Genomic DNA, 24,394 nt, shown 5'->3' with positions numbered 1-24,394 from the left:
TCCCATCCCACTGTTAGTCGTTATGCCAATTCCCAACCCCCCTTCCTGGTTGTTGCGCACCCCCCCTACTGTTGGTCCGAGAGGCCGGACACTATCACATGCTATCCTCCGACACATGTGCAGCCAGCCGGCAGCCAGCCTGGCAGCGCAGATTCTCACCAAGACATATGCTGACAAACTGGAGACACAAATGGCACAAAACGACACAAGAGGATTATGGCAGGGACTGAAGACAATAACTGACTATAAAGTCAGCGCCCCCTCAATGGGGAGCGACGACGCCTCCCTCGCGGACAAGCTCAACATCTTCTACGCTCGGTTTGGTGTAGACAGTGGCGCTGCCGGCTCTCCGGCTAGTGACGTCATTGGCGCGCCGGCTGTTGTGGAGGGGGGGGGCAACCGCGGGGGGGCGGGGACGCTCTCTCGTTGTCGGAACACAGTGTGAGAAGAGCATTTATGCAGGTGAACACCAGGAAGGCTGCTGGCCCAGATGGCATAACAGGACGCATACTCAAGTCCTGTGCCAACCAGCTGGCCCCAGTGTTCACCGCCATATTTAACCAATCCCTGGCGGAGTCAGTGGTCCCTGCCTGCTTCAAGATGTCTACCATCATCCCTGTACCGAAGAAACCCTCCCCAACATGTCCAAATGACTACAGACCGGTGGCACTCACCTCTGTGGTCATGAAATGTTTCGAGAGGCTGGTCAAGGACCACATTTGTGCCTCCCTCCCCAGTGATATGGACCCTATGCAATTTGCATACAGGACAAATAGGTCCACCGACGACGCGGTCTCCCTAGGTACTGCACAGCACCCTCTCGCACCTTGACCGTCAGAAGGGGGGCTATGTGAGACTGTTGTTCATTGACTACAGCTCAGCGTTCAACACCATAGTCCCCACCAGACTGGTGGACAAGCTGATCGAGCTAGGTCTGAGCTCCGCCCTGAGCGCCTGGGTACTGGACTTTCTGAGCGAAAGACCACAGGCGGTCAGGGTGGGGGGTCAGACCTCCAACACCATCACCCTGAGCATCGGGTCCCCCCAGGGCTGTGTTCTGAGCCCCCTGCTGTACTCAGTCTACACACACGACTGTGTGGCCAAGTTCAGCTCCAACTCCATAGTGAAGTTCGCGGATGACACGGTGGTGGTGGGGCTGATCTCGGACAACGACGAGAAGGCCTACCGGGAGGAGGTTGAGGTACTGGAACGCTGGTGCCAGGACAACAGCCTGCTCCTGAACATTGGTAAAACCAAGGAGCTGATCGTGGATTATAGGAGAGGACAGCAGGAGACGCACACACCACTGATGATTAACGGGGCTACCGTGGATAGGGTGAGCAGCTTTAAGTACCTGGGGGTCCACATCTCAGAGGACCTGACATGGTCAACACACATAGACACAGTAGTAAAGAAGGCGAAACAGCGCCTCTACCACCTGAGACAGTTAAGGAAGTTCAGAGTATCGGGGAAGATACTCCAGTCCTTCTACTCAGGAGCTGTAGAGAGCATCCTGACCGGAAACATCACTGCCCGGTATGGAAACAGCACGGCACAGGACAAGAAGGCCCTACAGAGAGTGGTGCGCTCAGCCGAGCGTACCACGGGTATTGCACTACCCCCCCTGCAGGTTCTATACAACAAGAGGTGCAAATCCAGAGCCTGTAGGATAATGAAAGACCCTCACCACCCCAATAACAGCCTGTTTCAGCTGCTGAGGTCAGGCAGACGCCTGCGAACCCCAGCTACTAGGACAGAGCGGCTTAGGCTCAGCTTCTTCCCCCAGGCCATCAGAGCCATGAACAATGAACATTGAGTGCTCAGAACATTGAACTATCCACACACAAGCACACATGAACACACACACGACACGCACACTGTGCACGCTCACACACGAGCAGCCACTTAACACTTTAACATGAGCGGGCACACACTCATGTCGCACACACGCACACTTATGGCCAAAGGAAAGGACACTTTAAATTAGAGTAACAGGAACAGTGTATTGCACTACCAAAGCTAACTAGCATGTCCCATTATGCTGTGTAAATAACTATGTACAGATACCGAGATGTCACTCCATGTTACCTGTTACCTGTTTACTGCACAATGTTGTTTTTTAATTTTTTGATTCTATTATATGTACCACTGTATTGCACATCGTTGCGGGCAAGACCACCCGCATTTCATTGTATACCTGTATGCCGTGACAATTAAAACTCTTGACTTGACTTGACTAACGTGTGGAAGGTCCTTCCTTCGCTGAGCAGGCGCCCCGACCGAACTGTAGGAGTATTTTTCTGTTTACAACGCCCAGGACCCACCCATCAGCTTTCCCACCCTCTAATACTGCCAATTTTATTAGTACGGACGACCAGCCAAACTGAAAACAATGTGGAGAGCTGGATTCAAACACGCGAACCCAGCATCTCCAGCATTGGTGGTGAGTGCCTTGCCCACTGCACCACCTAGCCGCCCTATACCTCACTGTTAATTTGCACAATACTGCTCAATTGCACAGCCCTGTTAAATATTCTGTCCCACTGCATTTCTATTGCAATTAGTGTATATACTCTACTAAATCCTGTACAATTGTACAGCCCTGTCCCATTTTATTGTATTATTCTATTCTATTCTACTCTTATTTTTATTTAGTTTGTATATTCCATTTAATTTGATTCTACCTTTTATTTGATTCTACCTTAACACTTTCAGTGCCAGGCCGTGTTTTCCTTTTTACCCCGTTGATGCCACGGTCCACGGCCCATGTAACGTTAATATCGCCTAATCTATGTTTTAAATTATGCTATGTGTCTAATCTGCCCATTGCTTATCAAAGAATCATTTTCCAGTCAACATTGGCAAAGCAGATTGTGTTTTTATCGCTTCATTTCCTTTTTATAGCATTTTGAAAACCACTCGGTTTCGAAGAAAAAACAACACATTCCCTGATAATCGCCTTTTACTGGAATATTCCAGAACGTTATCATTTGTCTGTCTATTTATGAATCGTTTTCAAATAAACGCTAGATGGTCGATAGTATATGTGTGCGCACCAGTGATGCCGGTAACGCGTTACTAAGTAACGCGTTATTGTAATCTGATTACTTTTCCCCGAAAATAGTAATCTAACGCGTTAATCTTTAAAAGCCAGTAATCTGATTGCAGTTACTTGTCCAAGTGGCTGTGCATTACTATTTCGTTACTATCTCATCATAAATTCATAATGCAGGCGGAATGCAGTATTTTATTTCGTTTTCGACAGTCAAAAATACATTTTTGAGCTGTGCTTTTTTCTTATTTGGGAGTGACGTGGTGTGGCAGTGAAAGGGTTACACAAGAATGTGGCCCGCGGCGTGACTGGACTCTCTGTCTGTGAGTGACTCTGCTTTGGCCCAATCACATTCCCCATCCACAGTCTGCGAATCAGAGGCAGAGTAGGGCGGGTCTTCACAGCACGTCATGTGACATATGCGCCAATCGTGTGACAGCAGGGCTCCGTTGCATTCGTCTGAGAATTCCACCCCAAAACGCTTACAGGAAGAAAAAACGCGGCTTATTATTATTACCGAGGCGCGCGGCTTATTATATTATTAAAACAGCTACTTGTGGGCACTCATAAAAACACCGTGGTCTACAAGTTGTTTAGCGAGAGGATGGTGGTAATGTGCTTCAATAGAACAATGGATCAATGCCATGTCAAAACTCGGCTCCGCTGAACTGAAGGGCTCCGCAGACCGCAGTACACACACAGACACACACACACGCGCGCGCGCACACACGGGATCGCAGCAGCCACACACACATTTCCACTGTCCAATAGACAAGCGCCCTTTTCGACCGCGTGACATTGTTCAGATGTTTCAACTTCACCCCCAGAACCGAAACTATATGTGAAAGCGACCTAAACGTAAATACTGTCTACCGCTAAAAACAGCACATCCAATTGCATTGAAAGCATCTGGAATCACAACACTACGACGCTTCGACTAGGTACAGGAGGACTCGGAGGCCAGCCAAACAGCAAAAGAGAGAGATTGTTTCTTTCCCTATTGATTAATGTATATTTGATGGTGGCAGAGCAAAAGCTCTTATTTGCCAGATTTACAGTTAATTTACATGTTAAAGAGAGACTGATTGTATGTTTATAGAGAGACATTTATAAAAACAATTTAATAGTTACAGTTGATATAATTGAATAGTTCAGCCTGCATTTGTTAGATGTGAATGGATACACTGGTTTTGTAAAACCACTGGCTGGCTGCTCTAATGCTGTGAGCATCATAGACTGTTGCTTTACCATACTTGATGGTACAGAAGCTGAAGCACTAGTTTAACAATTTACGTTATGTGCAGAGAAACAAGTTAAAAACAATTTATGCACTTTCAATAAAGCGTTTTAAAAAAAACTGTTGGGGGAACGACGACGACTTCGTAACCTAGTTACTTTCAAAGTAACTAAGTTACTCTGATAATCAAGTAATCAGTAAAGTAACTTGGATTACTTTTTAAAGGAGTAATCAGTAATCAGTAATCGGATTACTTTTACAAGTAATCTGTGGCATCACTGGTGCGCACGCACGCTCGTGCCGTGCGCTGATAATCGCTGCTATTATTTCCTCATGGCTTTTACAGTGAAACAGCCATATCACATAGTGGAAAATCTCCATGAAAACGAGTCTGATTATCCTAACACTGATAACATAGATTCCTTACCTGACATCAGATGGTATCCAAATGGTATATTCCAATTCCTGATCACCATTCGAAAAAATCGATAAGTACAGTATATTGATCCAACGTGTGTACAGTATAACCCATGCTCGCCGCGGCTCAGAGGCTCCAGAATGAACTCTGGTAACTCCACATTTTCCGTCAGTGGACTGGAAAATGTGGACTGGAATATATTTTTTTCCCATCCATTTTCATTGAGTCCATTCCAAAAGGGTGATTTACCATCTGGGAGACGATAGGGGGCGCTTTTTTCACATCTGATCGCCGGCGGCCCCTGGATCTCCAACGGTAGATCTGATCTCTGATCTCCAACGGCGTGATGCAATGTGATTTCAGATCGCTAAAAATAAAAATAAAAAAAAATTCAGAGAAAAGCTGTGACGTGGCTTTCAACGTCACAATCGTAAACCCGAGATTAGCCGCGAGTGGCGCTCAAAGTGTTAATTGTCTGTCTGTTAATGTTGCACCAAACAACCGAAACAAATTCCTTTATTAGGTGTTTGATTGAGTGGTCGTCTCAGTCCATCCAACAAGAGAACCTTCACGACTCATGATAGAGCTTTGATAAAGAGCCTTTATTTTACAATAATGAATACAGTGGAGCTGCAGGAGAAAAATTAAGCTATTGCGGCCATCATGCGGTAACCACATACCGGTATCTTCGATTTGGGCGATTTACATGTTATTAATGAATTAGTTTACATGGTTCTCCTATCAGGGAGGTCAAACGTTCTGCCTTAACCCTTTCACTACCACACTACAGAAGGTTAGCCTTTCACTACCACACTACAGACGGTTAACCGTCTGTAGTGTGGTAGTGAAAGGGTTAACCCTTTATCGTATGGCAGTGAAATGTTTAACCTCCTGTATTGTCGCAGTGAAAGGGTTAACCATTTGGTAGCGTGGTAGTGAAAGGGTTAATGCAATCAAATGCTATTCAGAACGCAGTTTCGACTCCTTCCATTTTCGGGCCACTTCCCTCACAAAAAGTCAAAGTCCCAGACGATACTTTCAACTGGCAGAACAAACAACCACTCAGATTGTAGCCGACCCCTGGGCGCACACAATGGTGTTTGTCAGTTGATGATTTGTTGGAGAAATGCCTCCAACAAAAGACTACCCTTAAATAAATAGGAGCCAACAACAAGGTTTTTGCATCCAAATGTTGCCCCAAGTCTCGACTACAACTCTGTGAAATCGGATTATTCTTTCCGTTTGGGACTTTTGAGTTTTTAACCAGAAGATGATGGGTGCGCCGTCACCTATTAGGAATTCAGTGTAGCCAAAGCGGTTCGCTGCTATTTACAATCCTCTCAGAGCTCCAAAAGCCGTTTTCCATGATCAATTATAATAGATTATACAGGGGTCAAGTGATTACAGGAAGTTGCTGTAACAAAATTATTACTTCTTTATTTCGCCACTAAAAACTAACATTTAGAGTTTTATTTTGTAGACCATCTCACAGAGGTGGAATATGCTATTTTAAGTAAATAGTGGCTCTTCATAGTGAAATGTGACTGTAACTGAGGGGTTACAAAACCCTGACTGTATTAAAGATTGTGATAGATTAAACCACTGCTAATTATGTACTTAGTATTACTTGCCAGACAGTACAACTAATTATGGCAGACACTCATAATAACACGGCACGGTGACAAAGAAATATCATTGAGGGTATTTATTATTATGCAGCAAATTGTACAGATATGAGAATTAAGGTCGCGCTTGTATGGCGAAGAATATGCATAAGTCAGTCAGTAGCAAAAGTCAGTGGGAATAGAATAATTCCTACAATGGGGTACTAGGCTAACGCCGCCTGGCGTAGGATGGCAATTATAGGGGGAAACGCTGGTACCGCTGGAGACAAGGGGTTTCCTCCCAGAGATGTAAGCTCTGGAGGAGAGAGGAATGTTCGGATACTCAGTCTGATCAATTGAAGAAGAAGGGGGTTCACGTACAGAATCCAGTCCTTGTAATCCAAAGCTCAGCCACAAAGCAATAACTGTAATCCAATTGCACGATAGCAATGATGATAGCCAGCTAGCCTCGGTCCACGAAGCCAGCCCGAAGTAGATCCTCACGGTGGTTAAATCCAAACGACAGTGGGTATTAACGATGCTCTTCTCCAAGGGTAGTACGTTCCACAATCACTATAATCCAACCAATACTGGTTCTGCAATCGCCGCCGTCGGTTCCAATATGCACATGTCCAGTAGGTTCTCCGACTAGGCCCTCCTCGTGTACTGGCACCAATGTATTTAGTCCACGCACACTGGCTAAGGTTCCACTAGCTAAACGAACGAACTGCTGGGTAATGCTGCACACGAACGAACTGCTGTTGGCACGATACACAATAATTAATGACTCTTTACTTCACATTAAGCTAAGTCGAACTTGACGTTACTGCATTAAATCTGACACTTTACTATTCACTTCGCACGTGGTTCTCAGCGCTCTGTTAGACGAACTGCTTCTCACTACATTAGATTCACACTGAACTGTCACACTACTGCGGTTCGCACCTGCCACGATATATATACTTAAGTGGCTTTCTAGTGCCAAACCTAACCACTTGCCCGGAATCAATGCGCTGCCAAGGGCATGTCCCGACTTGCCCAGACTCGTCCTTGAACCTGGCTGAGGACGAGACTGCCTGGCGCTGCCGTCAGGGGCATTATCCAATGAGGAAAGTGAATATTACTAGGATTCAAACACAGGCTTAAAGGGATATAACGTGTATATATAAATAATATGCAAGGTATATAAAACAATAAATGTAGATTCTCAGCTTTTAATCTGGCCCTTCACAACAGTGACTATTCTTCATTTTGGTAGGGACCTCCCTGGAACCCCTTCAAGGACCCCTGCGGGTCCCCAGACCCCACTTTGAGAACCACTGATTTCTGAACCACTGGTTTTCCAGTTACATGTGGATCCTGGATCACACGTCCTATAACTGTGATGCAGTCCAATATGATCCACTGATTATCAAACATGTGACATTCCAAAAAAAAGACTATAGGGACGCAGGATATATCGGCGACCAAGGTCAGTATCAATCGATAAAAAATATAAAAAATAATCAAATGTTTTAATTAAGATAAACACACACAAAAACAACAGTATAAACTTTTTTAGAAAACAAAAAAAATATATATACGTACAACAAAGACTACACAAGTAGAAAGAAAAAAAAGGGGGGGAACCCGCTGAGAACCCCCCCCCCCATAGTAATTTTACCCGTAGACTATAGACTAAGTCTACCGGTAACTAGACTAGACTAACTATATATAGACTAAGGTTCGAGTACATGGCAGAGTCTCACCGTCAGCTGGTTTCTCAGAAGACGTTTGTTGACAGAATCTGGCTATGGGGTGACAATAATGTGGTCAAGAGGCATGGTTTCTATCTTTAGCCTTTGGCGTGGTTTATTCATTCACGTGGTATGAGCAGCAGCACATGAGTTCTCCTCTCACTGAGAGGCTGGTGGAGAAAGAGGTAGAGGGGGAGGAGACATCTCTTTTTATACTCGCCACCAGGTGGTATCATGAGTGGCTCCGCCTAGAGCGCCCTCTATTGGAAACAGTTATATATGCAGTTAGACGGTTACTAGCAATCCTACATAGAACCTCTAACTTTAACAATGTTATTCCTTATACAGCTCTGTGATTCATTCACGGAAAGGTGCTCTCTTATTTACACCGGGAAGGAGTGGACTCCTTGCATCCTTCAGTTCCTGTAATTCCTTATCCAGGATAAAGTTATATATCGTATTTGCTTCGCGTCCCGCTCTGAGCCTTATTGAGATACCCCTTATCTCCTATGATACCTACTGTATCTCCCACGAACAAATACATGCACCCCACCTGTATGGGGCCCCGCCCCCATGGTGGCACCGCCCATATAACTGTGACTCTGGTCACCAAACACTCTTCCTCTATTTTCGTCCCATCGTAATGGCTGCGTGCACCATACGTTAACTAGCAGGATGAAAAAGATCAGAGTCAATGTTGAAAGCTTACCGGAGGTTGCTGGCCCCTGGCATCTTCGACGCATGTTTTCGGCGACACGACGGGCCTATGTTGATGTTCCTCGTTTGATGACAGCACATCGAGGTTCAGCTGTACAAGACTGGCTGTCGGGCCAGCTTGTACTCAGGTAGGCCCTGTGTCTTCAGGCATGGGTATTAGTGTTAGTAATGCTGGTTTGTTTTGTTACACAACCATGTTGTGTGTTGGCGCCGGGGGCAGGATGGTTTGGTGAACGTTCACTGCAGGGAACGGTTTCCAAGCTGTCTTGGGCGTGCTGCTAAAACATCTAATGCTATGCTACATGCTATCGCTAATGCCGCATGCTATTACTACTGCTAATTGCTACGCTGTTCTAATGTCTCCGCCGTGAGATGTTGTCACTCTCCCTCCTCTTGCCCGGTTCATCAATGAAGGTCAGTCGGTAGCTGTTGTGGTTTTTTTTACTGAGTCCTATTTACCTTTTTTCGGGTAAATGGGTTGACAACAGGGTAGGCCGTGGCTAGGGTTCCTAGCCAGGCGGGGTTTGTTGAACGGTGTTCCCATCTGGGTTGGCGTCGGGTAGTGGGGCTATGGGTCCAGCCGACATGGTAAACATGTTGCGTGTCTGTGCGCAGGCAATTGTTGTTCTGGGTCCCACATCGCCTCGCGCTAGGCTGCAGTAGTATAAGGGCAGGGCCGCCTGGGAGAAATGTGAGGCCCTGTGCGTTTTTAGACGCGAGGCCCCCCACCCCCTGAGGCGGCCCTGTGTAGTGGGCTATTGTTTCGTTTTGTCACTCTGCTATGAGAAGGTCTGTCTTGCTACAGTTTTCTCTCCTCTCAACCATTCATACTGACGGTCAATCGGTATACTGGGGGAGTAGTGCGGGGGGGGGGGGGGGGGGCTTTGTTTACCTTTTTTGGTAAATGGGCTAAACTAGGGCTGGTGTCCTGTTGTGAATATTTTGAATGAAGGCGGGACTAGTTCGCTCTGGTCCGTCTCCCCTTAACTTTGTGTGTATGGGTTTGCTCATTCTACAGTATTTTGTGGTTTAGTTCTTTTATTCATTTAACCTTTTCATGGTGCACACCACAGTGGAGGTTGCTGTTTGCCACTGGTGCTCCGTGTTAACATCAGTCCTTTGTTTTTGACATATTGAAACAATGCCCCGCCCGGCCGACGCCATGGGTGGGTCGGCCTGGCAAGTGGCTGGTGGGCTGTTAAGGCTTGTACCACCACGGTATGGAATTGGCAACGATTAGAACTGTGTTCGAATTGCTGTTTTTTTCTATTAAAAAAATGGTGTCTGGTGGAGGGGCCTTGAGGGCCAGCCGACGTCGACACATCGCGCGAGGTTGTTGACGTTATTAGCTTTGACCCAGCCGCAAGCTATAACCGCTCAGGGTTCCCCTCTCCGCAGGGGATTTTTGGTCTTCTGCTGGAGCGCGGGCGGTATTGTCCTAGGCCCTACACCGCCTCACACCGCGCAGCCAGAAGAAGAGAGAGCACGGCCTCCCCGCCGGAGGTATCCTGGGCGTTGATTCGACAGGTGTCCACAAGGCCGACAGCATTGGCGGCCGAGGGATCAGCCATGTAGGATGGGTTCGGCTTGAACAAACAAGCCGTCACCGTCCTGCCGCGAGCAGCCCGCTCTCCGATCACTCCCTTCCCCAACACCAGCGGAAGAAGTGGGCTCTGATTGTTTCCTTTGGCTGCGGGCCGCGTGCCTTCGTTGATGCGCGGGCGGCCCCCCTTTTCGCTTCTCATGGGGACAGGGGCTGACACCCAGTTGATGGCTGAGCCTGGGTCTGTCCGTGAGAATGTTGTGCTGTCAAGCGGCTCCCACACCTTGAACTGTGTTGGTTGAGCCTGGTGTTACGTCTGTCAACTTAAGTGTTGTCAGCAGGGGGGCTCGAAACCTTTTGAGGCACACAGTGCGGGCTTCCCCGGCCTCGCCTTCGCCAGGCCAGGTATCATGTTGGTGCCTCCCACTCCTGAAATATTGGCAAGTGGTCGCAGCTCACATGATTTGGGGTGGTAGTAATATCACTGCAGGGCTACGGTGTGTAGGAACCCATGGGGGCCTTACACCTTGCATGTCCGGCTGCAGAACAACTCCTTCAGCATGTTCTGGAGGGGTGTTCAGTGGGGGGGCTTTTTTCATCGGAAGCCCCCTGTATCAGACCGGCCCTTTCTGTCGGGGTTCCCCCTTGGGTGCGATTGCCTCGTGGGTGGTGTCAGGGTCAGGTGTTCCGACACGGAACACGCTCCTCGCACGGTTCCAGGTTTGGCTACGCACAGCGGGGGGACCGGGCCAACTATCTACAGTTCCTGGCGGACCTGCGCCACGTGACGGCGGGTGCGTTGGGAGTGTCGTCACATATGACTACGGCAGTACCATATGTCAAGGTGGATGGAGAGAACGCTGTGGCGGGGACTTGTGTTTACACAACCCCACCCGTTTTCAGGTTTGGTACAGACCCTATTGTCAGGGTCTCCAGCAGTGACAGCTCTGGTCAACGAGATCCAATCTCTGTGGACGAAGCAAGCCATCGTCGTGGCGTTCTCCTCCCGGTGTTCTCTGCCCGAGAAGTTGGGAGGGAGGGGTGTAAGACCCAGGCTGGACCTGTCCCATGGGAAGGTTCAGCATTTTTTGGATCGTCTCCTACCTGTTGAACACTGTCAGGTGGGGGTCTGGTTCTCCTCCATAGACCTGTAGGATGCGTATGCGCATCCCCGATTTTCCATCCTAGGGCTTACCTACGCTTCCTTTGCAGGGTTAGCGTATGAGTACCAGAGGCTGCATTTCGGTTTTCTCTGGCTCCCCGCATCTTCACCAAGTGCGTGGAGGCCGCACTGGGGCCTCTGCGTCGTCCGGGGTTACGGAGTGTTCTGCCCTGATGACGTTCTGGTCCTTCGCGGTCAAGGTGGATCGTCAGGTCTCGTACCAGGCAGGTCTCTACCAGCCTGGGGTTGCTGTAGACTGGATGTAGAGTACTCCTCTTCCCAGTCAACGGTTGGAGGGCTATGGGCATCCATCTCAGAGCGTGTTGTCAACACGCTCGGGAGGTTCCGTCCTAGGACGGTTACGGCGCTGTCTCACGTCGCGTTTTCACCGACGCCTCCCTCGCTGGTGACGCGTCGGGCCAACGCAGTAGGGGGCAGCTGGCAAACCATGCTGCCCGGTCTGCGCTACGTTCAATGTGTTGGTGTTGGAAGCGGTCCTTCTGGTCCACAAATGGTGTTGATCAGGACGGACGATACGACGTCAGTGTCGTGTATCGACAGACAGGGAGGAGTACGCTCCCCCTGTCTGCACCAGGCGGCGGGCGGCTGGCTATGGGCGTCCTCCATCTGCGCGGCCTGAGGGCTCCCCACATCCCCGGCAGGGAGAATGTGGGTGCAGGTGTACTGTCGCGGGGCGGTCCTCATCCTGACGGGTGAGGATTACGTCTGGACATGGCCAGCCAGGTCTGGGACCGATGCCGTGCTGCCAGGGATTCTTCCCCATACATCTGTTAGGTCAGTTGTTGGGACGGGTACGTTGAGGGGCGCAGGTTCTTGATCCTGATGGTGTTACCGGTTAAGCCGGTGCAACGCTCCTTGGCTCCGACTTGGGATCTTCAATTGGTCCTCGGTCGGTTGTCCTTGGCCCCGTTTGAGCCGCTCGAGCAGGCGCCGTTGGGACAGCTGTCCTTCAAGCGTTCCTACTGGCTGTCACTTCCGCTAAACGCGTAGGTGAGCTCTGTGCTCTTTCGGTATGTCCAGAGTGCCTGTCTTTTCGGACCGATTGCGGTGTCACTCTGCGACCTAATCCTGCTTTCGTGCCTAAGAATATCCGGAGTTCCTTCCGCTCTCGGGATATTGTGGTTCAGGCGTTTCGTCCTCCTCCTCACACTAGTGAGTTAGATGCAGGCCTTCACCTGTCATGTCCAGTCCGTGCTTGGGGATTTACCTCAGCCGTACTCAGGACTTCAGGGTTACCGACCAGCTTTTTGTCTGTTACGGTGGGGCTCGTGCTGGTAAGGCACTGTCGGAGCAGCGCCTGTCCCATTGGTTGTGCGAGGGTATTACCCTCTGCTACACGTTGGCTGGGCAGGATCCCCCTGGGGGCATCAGGGCGCACTCCACTCGTGGGGTGGCTGCCTCTGCCGCTCTCCTGGGTGGGGCCTCGGTGGAGGACATCTGTGCTACAGCTTCATGGTCCTCCCCGGGCCCCTTTGTAAGGTTTTACCTCATGGACATGACCGGGGGTTCTGTCTCCCAGGCGGTTCTGGGGTCTGTGGCCTTTCCTGCTTCCCGTCCTTTGGTCGGGTAGCAGGAGTGTATGGGTATGGGCCACAGTGTGTTGAGTCACACGTGGTTCCGCCTGTACGGTGTGTTCAAGGGGTTCTAGTTCCCTCTTGTTCGCATTCAGGTGGAGTTGACTGCGCCCCCCCTTCATTAGGAAGGATGGGGTGACAGGGCTCCCCGCACCCCTTGATGTGGGCTTACGGGTCCTCAGGGGGTACATTTGTCGGGCCTCGCGTCCGCTCTTCCCCATATCTCAATAAGGCTCAGAGCGGGACGCGAAGCAAATACGATATATAACGATAGGTTATGTAGATAACCTAGTTATATTAGTATTGGCTGAGCGTCCCACTCTGCGCGGCCCTGAGTTCCCTCTTGAGGGATCTTTTCCTGGGACGGGATTTGGCGAGGAATAGTGTTTGGTGACCAGAGTCACAGTTATATGGGCGGTGCCACCATGGGGGCGGGGCCCCATACAGGTGGGGTGCATGTATTTGTTCGTGGGAGATACAGTAGGTATCATAGGAGATAAGGGGTATCTCAATAAGGCTCAGAGCGGGACGCTCAGCCAATACTAATATAACTAGGTTATCTACATAACCTATCGTTCCCATTCCTCAGATCCCTTGCAGAGAGGGATTTACAGCACTGCTCAAAGTCCGATCCGAGGATTCCGATTGGAATAGCCTACTTAATGAATGATCTTCTGGGTTTTTACAATGTTGCTGTATATGTTTATTACCACACTATAGAGTGCAGTTATAATTGTCGCGCAGCTGAATTATCTCGTTGCAATGTGACGCTGACGTTGTTGCCTGCAAATGTCAAGTTGGTATTAAAAGAAAACGACACACAGTGTCATAGATGCAAAGCAGTGGAGAACTAACGGCTGCAGAACTCGAGAACTATTAAGTGTGTCTGACTCTTAACCACCAAAACCTGCACGGACTACAACGTATGACTTATATCATGCCAGGTACCTTGTGTATACTGCACCTTGTGTATACTGTTTACTTTTACTCATGCTCATAGTATACATTCAGATTAAAATCTTTTATTGCCTATATTTATTGTAACATATAATATAACCAATAGGGCAGGGGTGGCCAACCAGTCAGAGACTAAGAGCCACAAAAATGTCTGTGGTACCACAAAGAGCCACACCATATACCAGCGTTTCTCAACTTTTTTTTCAGTCACGGCACCCTTCATGTGTTTATACTTTATAGGTCTCACCCTCTGGCCTCTGAAGTTGCTAATGTCTTTTTTATTTGGGCCTCACAGGGTTAAAAGTACCCTGTGATACCCACGGTTGCAAAATTACAAAATCACTTTTAGCCATTTAAAAAAGTTATGTTTATTTAAAAAATGTTAAGCACATGTATAGTCAATTGGTCCTGTTGTTCAGCCTCACAATGCTATTTGATAGTAATGTGTTTATATGTCCCACCCTCTGGCCTCTGAAGTTGCTAATGTCTTTTTAATTTGGACCTCACAGGGTTTTAACCTCTTAAGCCCGAGATATACAGTAAAAGTGTATATTTTCAGCATTACGTTTGTTTACCAATTATTTTAGCTGTTGTTAGTGAAATATAAGATTATAGAAATCTCAGGGCATTGAGTCGGAAACCGGCGCATATTGACAGGAGGAAGTGGCACAGCCAAAAGTGAGTGTAGTCTTTTGAAGGAAGAGACTCAGGGCTTTCGAATTTTGAAAAACTACCCTACCCAGCTCACACCAGCCCCTGTCAATCATCTGACTTCTGGATTTACTTTTTTATTTCTCTTATTTTTTGGGATTATCTCCCACAAACCTGAACGTTATTGCCATAAAACAGAACGCAGTTAGTTTCTCTACCTTTCTGTGAACGTCTTGCAAAAAACGGTGTTGCAATACGATGAAAAATGGTGGAGAAATTTACATTATAAAAAAGCTGGCAGAATTCAGTACTGTATCTACAAAAGTTTAATAATCTTCCCTTTATTCATTTGCTTAGATTTTTCAGGTCTGGTCAATTTTAGCATGGTGTTATTCACAGTCAAAGAGAATTTTTTTTTTTAATATAATTGATATTCTCCTATTTCTGACACTGATCCATATATGTCCCTAGATTCAGATACCAAGAACATGCAAATGGACCATATAAAAAAAAATTGCAAATGTTTATTCTACGTCCTTATGGAATGAGTGACATAAAAAAAAAATTAAGAAGAAGAAAAAATATTATAATTTTTGGATGGAAGAGCCGCACATTGACGGGCAAAGAGCCGCATGCGCTCTGCCCTCTTTGGCCACCCCTGCAATAGGGCATACAGACTCATCTGCACCTTTGTTTACACTGTTTATTCTTTCCTCATTTTATATTCAGATCAAATTGTATTGCCTATACTTGTGTCTTTCTACTATTACCCTGCCCATACCTGTACCTCCGCCTGAATTTCCCCAAAGGGGATCAATAAAGGAATATCTCATCTTATCTTATCATGCATTGAACTGCTCTCACACAAAGTGTCATGCCTTTGAGCTGCCACTGGGGGCAGAGTTGCTAACCGCTTTGCATTTTAATTCTCTTCTCCTTTCTATCCCGCAGGCCACGATGACGGGATCACATTGACCTTTGACCTCAAAGTCTGGTCTCTTGATCGGTCAGGGCCTGGACTGGAGGACGCCTAGTGTAAAGTCCCGCCTCCCCCCCGTCATGTCCCTCCCGGAGACGCCCACGAGCCCCACATCCCCTTTACCCCCCAAACCCGAGGCCAAATCCAAACCCCTCATTCCTCGGAAACCCACGTCCCAGGACGAGTCCCCTCCCCCTGGGGAGGGCGGGGGTAGCGCCTCGGCCCAGACCTCTTTGGGGAAAGTCAAAAGGATCGTGGACAGTTTCAGCCAGAAGGAGGCTACGCTAACGCCCGCACGGAAGCCATCCGCCAACGGTACCTCGCGTCGCACGCGGAGCAAGGAGTTCCGGAGGGCCCCGACGGTGAAGCCCAAGCCGGCCCGTGCCTCCCTGCCGCTCCAGCTGGGGGTGGACCAGGCCCCGCCGCTGCCCCTGAAGAGGAGCCGCATCCTCCGGCAGCAGAGCGACCGAGCCCCCGGAGGAGAGGAGCGGAACGGGGTGGAAGGGGGGCGATCAGGTAGGGTCGATCACTCACTTCTAATCAAACGTTGTTCTAGGAAGGGTGGTTCGGGAGGTCGAGCAGTCGTCTGGTAATCCGGAGGTTCCTGGTTCGATTCCCGCTCCTCCCGGGATTTGTCGAAGTGTCCTTAATAGGGGTGTAACGGTACGTGTATTTGTCCCGTGAATTTACGGTACGGCCGTCACGGTGCGGTACGTGCAGCCATATGAAGAATACACCTTACAGCGCAAACACACCAGTTGCACATGCAGGCACTCGCAAGGTCCGTGCGAGAACAGCGCGCGTGGTCGGGCACACCGAGTCCGACTTCAGAGCGGGCGAAAGTGCACGGAGAAAGGCACATTTATATTGGAACAGCTGCAGGGGCATTACAATTTTACAGTTTTCTTTAGTATTCTTGTTCGCCCAATAACGTAATGAAAAATAACCAAATGAAACCAATGGAAAGACACACACACGCGTCGCCGACACACACACACGTGCCAACAAACACATCAACATTCTCCCCCACCGGACTCACAGGCACAATCAAATAAAAAAAATAAACATACTTTTCCGGACAGATCATCTGAGCTCCTCTCCAGTTGAACTGCTACTGTGTTTAAATCCAAATAATCCTCTGCAATTGTTGTAACATGTCATCTGTTCTCTAGTATTCAGTCTCGTCGTGAAGTTAAATTCTCTCTAGAAGTGAAACTGAAACTTCACAAGGATAAGTTGTTCTGTTCCATTAGGGGCTCTGCTTGGCATCACACTGCACTCCCTCGCGTACGTGCACGCGCACTGAATAAATTCCACAAATGTACCTTTAATACCAGTATTAGTCTGACCACACCCCTCATCAGCTTACCTTCATAAGCAGGTGTGTGGTCACCTGCTCTCCTCCTTCTCGCTTTCACCACAAGGAAGTGCCTCGGTAGTACCCCACTTGACGTGTTGTTAGTTGAAAAGAGTTGTGACGGGTTTACATTGTGCTTAATTTTTTCTTCTCTCACATCTGTTGTACAAGAAAAAGTTGGGTCATAATGTATTCCGCGGAGAGAAGACCCGCTAGACCTACTCTTCACCAGCGGTTCTCCATTCCCGCCTCCGTCGTGCGCCTCGGTGCTGGGCTGTTGCCACTCTCGTGGTTGCCGACCCAGCCCGGGAGACTGCCGGTGGATAGTTTGCCTCACCGAAGAGCCGAGGGTTCGGTGCCGTCGCTCCGGCGATGGCCTGATCTCGACTCTGGTTCCTCTGGTTCTGGGGAATCGCCCGTTGGTGAATGGGGGGTTGTCTTGGAGCCAGAGGATTTGCGACGCAAACTTTTCGCGTCTGCCCGCTCACGTCGCAAGATGGTGGCATGCAGGCGCGAACGGCCTGGGTTTGGGGAACTGCTGGAGACCAGCGAAGATGCGTCCGGCTCTGGATTTCCAATGGAGACTGAGGACTTCATGGACGAGGCGGACAGGTTTTTGTATGAGGGCCCCGTGGAGGAGAGTATCCCTCCTCAGGAGACCCCGGAGGGGGGGGAAATGGCTCCATGGGGCGCCCTGTTCGAGGATGTCGAGGAACCACCTTGGCCTCATCAGCAGGATGCCCTACTGTCGGCCGCATCAGACTGTGGCTCCTTGACCAGTCGCAGCCTGCTGTATGTGAGGGATGCAGGGTCGGTGGAGGAAGGTTCGCAGGGGGAACTGCGGGCCTTGTTTCCCGAGCTCATGGCGGTAGCCGCCGCCGCAAACGGCGTGCCGCTGCCGCTGCCATTGCCTGCACCTGTCCCTGATGACCTCATAGGCCATCCCTGGCAGCGTCTCCCAGTGAGAGGGGTGGACGTTGTCTACCCATTTTTCCCATCGATGGGGGCCTATGTTCGTCGGGGTCAGGCGGTGTCCAACATCATGGGACTAACTCCTGCCTACGTACCAGTTACGCGGGTGTCGGGGTTGGTCAAAGGTATGGGGGAGGGCGTGCCTCGGCTTGACAGTCCGATGGCCGCGCTCCTCTGTCCGGATATGGTGTGGGAACCCCTATGCAAGCCGGTCCTCCAGGGGAAATCGGCTAGGCGATTGGCTTATTGGGGTGACCAGTCATTCATCGCTGGTACACTATCGCTAGCTGCGGCGTCTAACATCGCCCACCTGGCTAGATTTGTATCGGGGATAATGACGGGCGGCACGGATCTGAACGAGGTGAAATGCGATCAGATCACCCAGGCTGCGGGAGCTGTCCTGCACCTTTCCCAGGTGCTGGCCATAGCCATGGGGAAAGTGCGCGCCCTGGCCACCCTGGGCCAGCGTCACCTTTGGCTGGAGCAGGCCCGTGTGCCAGAGAAGAAGAGAGCTCCTCTTCTGACGGCCGCCCTCTCCGACGCTGGCCTATTCGGGAAGGCCCTGCGGTTGAGTCCTTGCCGGTGGAGTCAGAAGGCTTCCGCGACGTCGAGCTGTCTCCGTCGCCGCTACCACTGCCTCCGCCGCCGCTGCTGGCCCTGCCAAGAGGGCCAGGGGACGAAACGGCGCTTCTGCCACCGCCGGCCCATCCACGACCGGAGGAGACGGTAGGGAACGTCGTGTCCAGCAGACTGTAACCTACCGTCCCTCCGGGGCTCCTCGGGGTGGCAAGACTCGAGCGGCGCGAGGTGGCAGACGCCGTTAGGTGACTTTTTCCCCTCTGTGTCCCCTCTCCTCTACACCCTCCCCGGCCCCTCTATGATTTTGTGCCTTGACACACTTTATTAGTTAATAAAAAAAATTCCCCGATGGAGGGGGACTGTGTTTTGGCCGAACAAACTGTGTGTTTCTTCAAACAAATCATATGGTGGGGTTGTGTATATATGAATCTGCCCTTTTACGTTGTGGGATGAGTCGTGTTGTGTTACGAGGTTAAGCAAAGTCTGCAACGTACACTCGGTAATAGGTTCTATTAGCTTGATGCTCCACATGCAGGTAGAAACTGGTGTTATTCCATTGCTTGAACTAAGTATGTGTTTCACAATGCTGTGTTGTTTAGTTGCAGTAATACTCGTACACACACATTTCACGGCCTAGCCGTTTACTCTCGATCAGCGTTTTTTCCTATGTACGACATAGTCAACGGGTATAGGATTCAAGCACAGGCGACTTGTGTTTTGTTGTAAAACCTTTACAAATTTTTGTGGGTAGCGGGCATTGTATTAGCTTTTGCTATACATTGCTTTCTACCGGAGGTTTTTCAAGATGGCTACGGTTGTTTTTCTGTGTGTAGGGATAAAGGGTGTTTTTTCGGGAGGGGGTGTCGAATAAACCCCTCCTTTCCCACTTGACTGGTTTAGGGGATTTTTTGATCTCTTCTGCTGAGCCAGTCAGGGCCAAGCCAGTGGGACGTCTTGGCGGGGGGGGGGGGGGTATTCTACCGACTCCTATTACATGACAGGAGCCGGCAGGTTTCCCCGCCCGTTGTAGCGGTGTTGCTATGGCGACGCCTTCCATGAGTTGGTGTCTTAAAGATGTCGAGGTTAGGGCGTAGGGCTCACAGTTCTGCTGCGCCCGATTTATGTGTCAACTTGAGTCGATTGGTCACGTGACTCACAGTTGACATATCTTTTTCATGACTATGGACTCATGTGGGAAGGTGTTTCTGGGAGGGTCTGGTCTTACACTCTGATTAAAAAGAGTGACTGGATTAAAATCATGTGAAAACAGGTTTTTTACTCCCAGCTGTGCAGTTGGGTCATATGGGTGATGCTTTTTCTTTATTATTATAAAGAGTTGGATGTGTCTATATGGATTGGAAATGAGGGTCCCTGATGGAAACAAGACTAACGTCTTTCTCAGGTCTGCCTCCCCTTAACCAATTGTGGTTATTGCCGTACTGGGTTGTACCCTTTCTGCAGTCTGTTGGGTAAACTTTTTCATGGAGTTGATTGCATCTCGCCCCTCTTGTCGTTCCCCTGGGTGTCTTGGGGATTCAATATGGTGGTCTAAACGGCCTATTGTTGATGTGGGTATGTCAAAACGCACACATAGTGCTAGCTCAGGATGTTCTTTTGGGGCATTGGCTGACTGGCGCGCCTTGATTGCTTGGGGTTGAAACAGCGTTTTTATGAAGCAATTGGGATGGGGGTTTTTCCTCTTCCGACACCCTGTGTGGTTGTCGATGGGTTCCCGTTCATGTCGGGGGATGATGACGGAATGGGTCTGGACATATGGGGAAGGGTCTCACGCCCTAGGGGTGGGCCACCGGGCGCGGTTCGTACCGAAACGTCTGGGTGGCGCCTTCTTTTTATGTTGGGATCAACACGCATATCTGCCCCTTCTCCTGGGGTTGGCAGGTCGGCGTGATTAGGGCACGGGACTGGTTCTGGTCGCGCTGGTCCAGATCAGTTGCACCCGTTGTCCGCTGGGGATGCAGATCTGCTGTTCTGGTACCCTGAGGGACTTGGGTTTTTTTCAGGGGGAAAAAATGCTAGGTCGGTCCGGGTGTCACAGGGTTGAGCGTTATGGAACCCTTGTTGGGTGCGTTGTATTCTGCACTGTCGTAATGGCTTACGGCCGTGCCAACCTGTACGCGCCCGATCTCGTCAGATCTCGGCCGCTGTGCAGGTTGGTCTTGGTTGGTACTTGGTTGGGTGACCTCCTGGGAATACCGAGTGCGGGGTGCTGGGGCTGGTCTTCCATTTTTTACGCTCTTCTCTTGCGCTTGGCGCAGAGGGGCCTGTTGGGGTGGTTTTAACCTCCTCGGGGGACCCTGTGCTCCCCGTATCACCGGGCCCGGTCCGGGGTAATGTTTCGTTGACCCGTAGGCCCGGGATAGCCCTGTTGGAAACCAGAACGCGGGCTGCGGCGGTGCCGCAGGTGTGTTTTTGGGGTTTCTTTCCTGAGGGGTTATGGGACCAACCATTGCATGGGGTAATGCCTAGGTGGTTGGTTCTCTGGTGTGTTGCTGCAGTGTCAACTCCCGGTTTCTCCGGTTGAGGGTGCCCCTGCACGTTCATGACGTCTGCCGATCGTATCGGCCTTCTCTGTGGAGGCTTGGTTATGCGACAACGCCAGCATACGCCCCTTCCGCCGGGGCGGCTGTGTTCAGCTGTCCTTTCTGGCGCCTGCCTCGTCCGCAGTCTCCAGGCTTGGGTTAACAGCCTGTTGCCTGGTCTTTTTTCCCGGTGCACTGCCTGCTTCCGTTGGTTAACTCTTGTGTGTTACGACCATGCTGTCTGCCTGTTGCAGGGCCTGTGTTCCAGGCGGTGTACTGTTGGGGAGGACAGGGCCCGCTCGGCTGAGGGGCCTTTGTCCGAATACGCTGGCGATGTGGGGGGCGGGGTCACTAGGTGCCCACCTGGTGGGGTCTTGATGCTGGCATCATGGACTTCTCCGGGCCCCCATTCCAGGGAGTCCAGTCCTTTTGGTGGGTCTGGGTCTTCCTTCGCGCTCCGCTGCTACGGCCTTGCCACAGGGTTGGGTTTGCCCTTGATCCCGTGATTCTGGGGGCAGTAACGAGGTTGTTTCCTACGTTCGTTCCCGGGTGGCATGCGGGTTGTGCGTGGGTGTAGTCGTGGGGTCAAGCCACGGTCTGCTCACCCTGTGCGTTGAGTTGCTTGAGTGCCTCTTCGCGCGGTCGGGTCCGTCGCCCTCTCGGTAAACCTCTAATAGGGAGGGTGCCCTCCATTAGGGGGGGTCGGGGGGGCTCGGCCCTCCCTGTTCTGTTGGTTGTGGGGGGCCTTCAGCTGGGTGTATTTGTCAGCCAGCGGCTCCGCTTGGCCTCCCTTTGTGCAGTGTGATGCCAAGCAGAGCCCCTAATGGAACAGAACGTTAGGTTATAACTATAACCAAGTTCTGTTAATTAGGGGTGACGCTTGGCATCAGACGGCCGCTGCAGCCCTTGACCTCACCTTGTGGTGAAAGCTTGGGAAGGAGGAGAGCAGGTGACCACACACCTGCTTATGAAGGTAAGCTGATGAGGGGTGTGGTCAGACTAATACTGGTATTAAAGGTACATTTGTGGAATTTATTCAGTGCGCGTGCACGTACGCGAGGGAGTGCAGTGTGATGCCAAGCGTCACCCCTAATTAACAGAACTTGGTTATAGTTATAACCTAACGTTAAAGGGGCAGTAGGCAAGTGGATGCCTGAACACAGAATGACACCAGTATCACTGACTACCACGGCAAGCCTATAGAAAATTATTCTATTTAATAATAATAATTATCATGAATATAATATATATATATATATAAAATATATATTTCTTTTGAACAAATGTTTTTTATTTTCTCTCTTTTTACATGAAACAAGACAAACAATACAGTAACAGTAATAATCAACAATAACTCACAGGACAATAACAGAAATAATAATAACAATAATGACAGTCCGGTAATTAAATCAGGATGAAAATAGACTAAAAGACATAAAAATTATAAATACAATACCATGGACACTAATATTTATAATAATTTTTATAATTTTTTTTTCTTTTGTACCGAACTCTTACCGAACCGTGACCCCAATACCGACGTACGTACCGAACCGTGGCTTCTGTGTACCCTTACACCCCTAGTCCTTAACACTTTCTCTGCCAAGGACGCCCAAACTCGTCATTCCCCGCCATGCTAATTCTGCCAATGACGCCGTAACACGTCATTGAGATCAATATTTCAAAAATCTGTGATCGCAATCATATTTCTCCCCCGGAGACTTGAGATCTACTGTTGATCCCCTCTCAACTCTCCAACGGTTCAAGAGCGCCATCTGGTGGCCGATCGGCGGATCGCCCAAACCGGAAACCGGAAACGGAAGCTGGTGCTCATTCCAATTCGGTCCGATCACTCGCTAATAGTCCCAGGACTCGAGCTAGACACAATGGATAGCAATCCGTTACCAATAACTCGATAAACAACATGATTTGGACGTATATACTATTATACAACCTGGAGATGGATCGCATATTTCAACATCCCATAATAGGAATATTTTTGCTCCACGCTCATCGCCCAACGCTACGAGGAAGCTACGGTGAGTTTCAGCGTTTTTTTTAACGTGTTCGATATAAACTGCTCTAATGATCATATCACCCACACTAGATGAATCATCTAACGTTGGCCACGGAATTATAAACGACCCCCCCCCCCCCCATCCGGTCAACATCAGATGATAAGTAGTAACTTCTAGAAGCACGTCCATTTGAAATTTTTTATCTCGCGCAGATCGCTATCAAACTGTATTTGATCATCAATATAATGCATTTAGGGCTATAAGTCACGTTCTGGAGAAAGCTGCAGAAAACGATAAAAACATTTATACTTTAGACCGTATTTTAGTATGAATATGTGAATGAAAAAGTATAACGTTCCTACGTCCTGAACGATAGATAATTGACGTTGAATGGGCCATAGTAATGTCAATTTAGCAATACAATTTAAAAAGTTATAGCCCTGCAAAGAAGGGGAACTTCTCCATAGACAAATAGAGCTGGCAGAGAGGGGTATAATGATGTACATTAGCCTGGCGAAGAAAGTGTTAAGCAAGACACTTAACTCCTAATTTCTCCCGATGAGCAGGTTGGCACCTTGCATGGTCGCCTCCACTGTTGGTGTGTGAATACACTAGTTTGTCAATAACTGTCAAACTAAATGAATGTGTGCAAAACTGTTTAGAGTTTTTGGATGTGCAAAATAAATCAGCGTTGTTTTTTTGGTGAAGTGCCCCTTTAGCGTACACATTTTTTAAAGCAGTGCTTTTATAGTTTTTTTGGACTCGTATGTCCGGAATAAATACGACCCAAAACTGTTTTCTGGTAAAGTAAAAGTGCAGTATAGCACGTGACGTAACACAACTCTGTGAACTCAAAACAGCACTCTGTTTCTCAAAAAAAAACAATCGGGAAAACCTTTTATTTCCCACGGTTTCCCTGAGATGATCTTGGTTGATTAGAAGTCTCATAGCGACATGAGTCGCAACACGTTCCCCTGCGGTCTGTTGGCCCAACCCCCCATTGTTCAAACCAAACCTCAGGGTCAGTGTCATATTGCCATGGATCAGGTTTTCAGGTCACCTGACCTGAAATGTTACATGTTTACCTGCTGTGTGTTTACAGCTAGAGGAGCTGATCTGTGAAGTAGCAACTTCACCTGTAATAACACCTGATCCAATCGTGTGTGTGTGTGTGTGTGTGTGTGTGTGTGTGTGTGTGTGTGTGTGTGTGTGTGTTTTATCTGAATATACAACTATGAGATCAAATAAACAGTGTAAACAATCAAATGAACTCTGAA

General features: G+C 49.2%; 1 protein-coding gene across 1 annotated transcript in view; it reads left to right on the top strand.

Moving 5' to 3' along the window:
- The window catches only part of arhgef15b (Rho guanine nucleotide exchange factor 15b), a 158,428-nt gene that overhangs the window by 12,002 nt on the left and 122,032 nt on the right, over window positions 1–24,394 (top strand). The window contains 1 exon segment of the mRNA XM_084312347.1: window positions 15,624–16,167. Coding sequence (XP_084168473.1) covers window positions 15,732–16,167 — 436 coding nt within the window. The 5' untranslated portion in view covers window positions 15,624–15,731.

Source organism: Notolepis coatsorum (genome assembly GCF_963971535.1).
Source record: "Notolepis coatsorum genome assembly, chromosome: 4".
Classification (NCBI taxonomy): domain Eukaryota; kingdom Metazoa; phylum Chordata; class Actinopteri; order Aulopiformes; family Paralepididae; genus Notolepis; species Notolepis coatsorum.
This window is presented reverse-complemented; position numbering and strand designations above follow the sequence as displayed.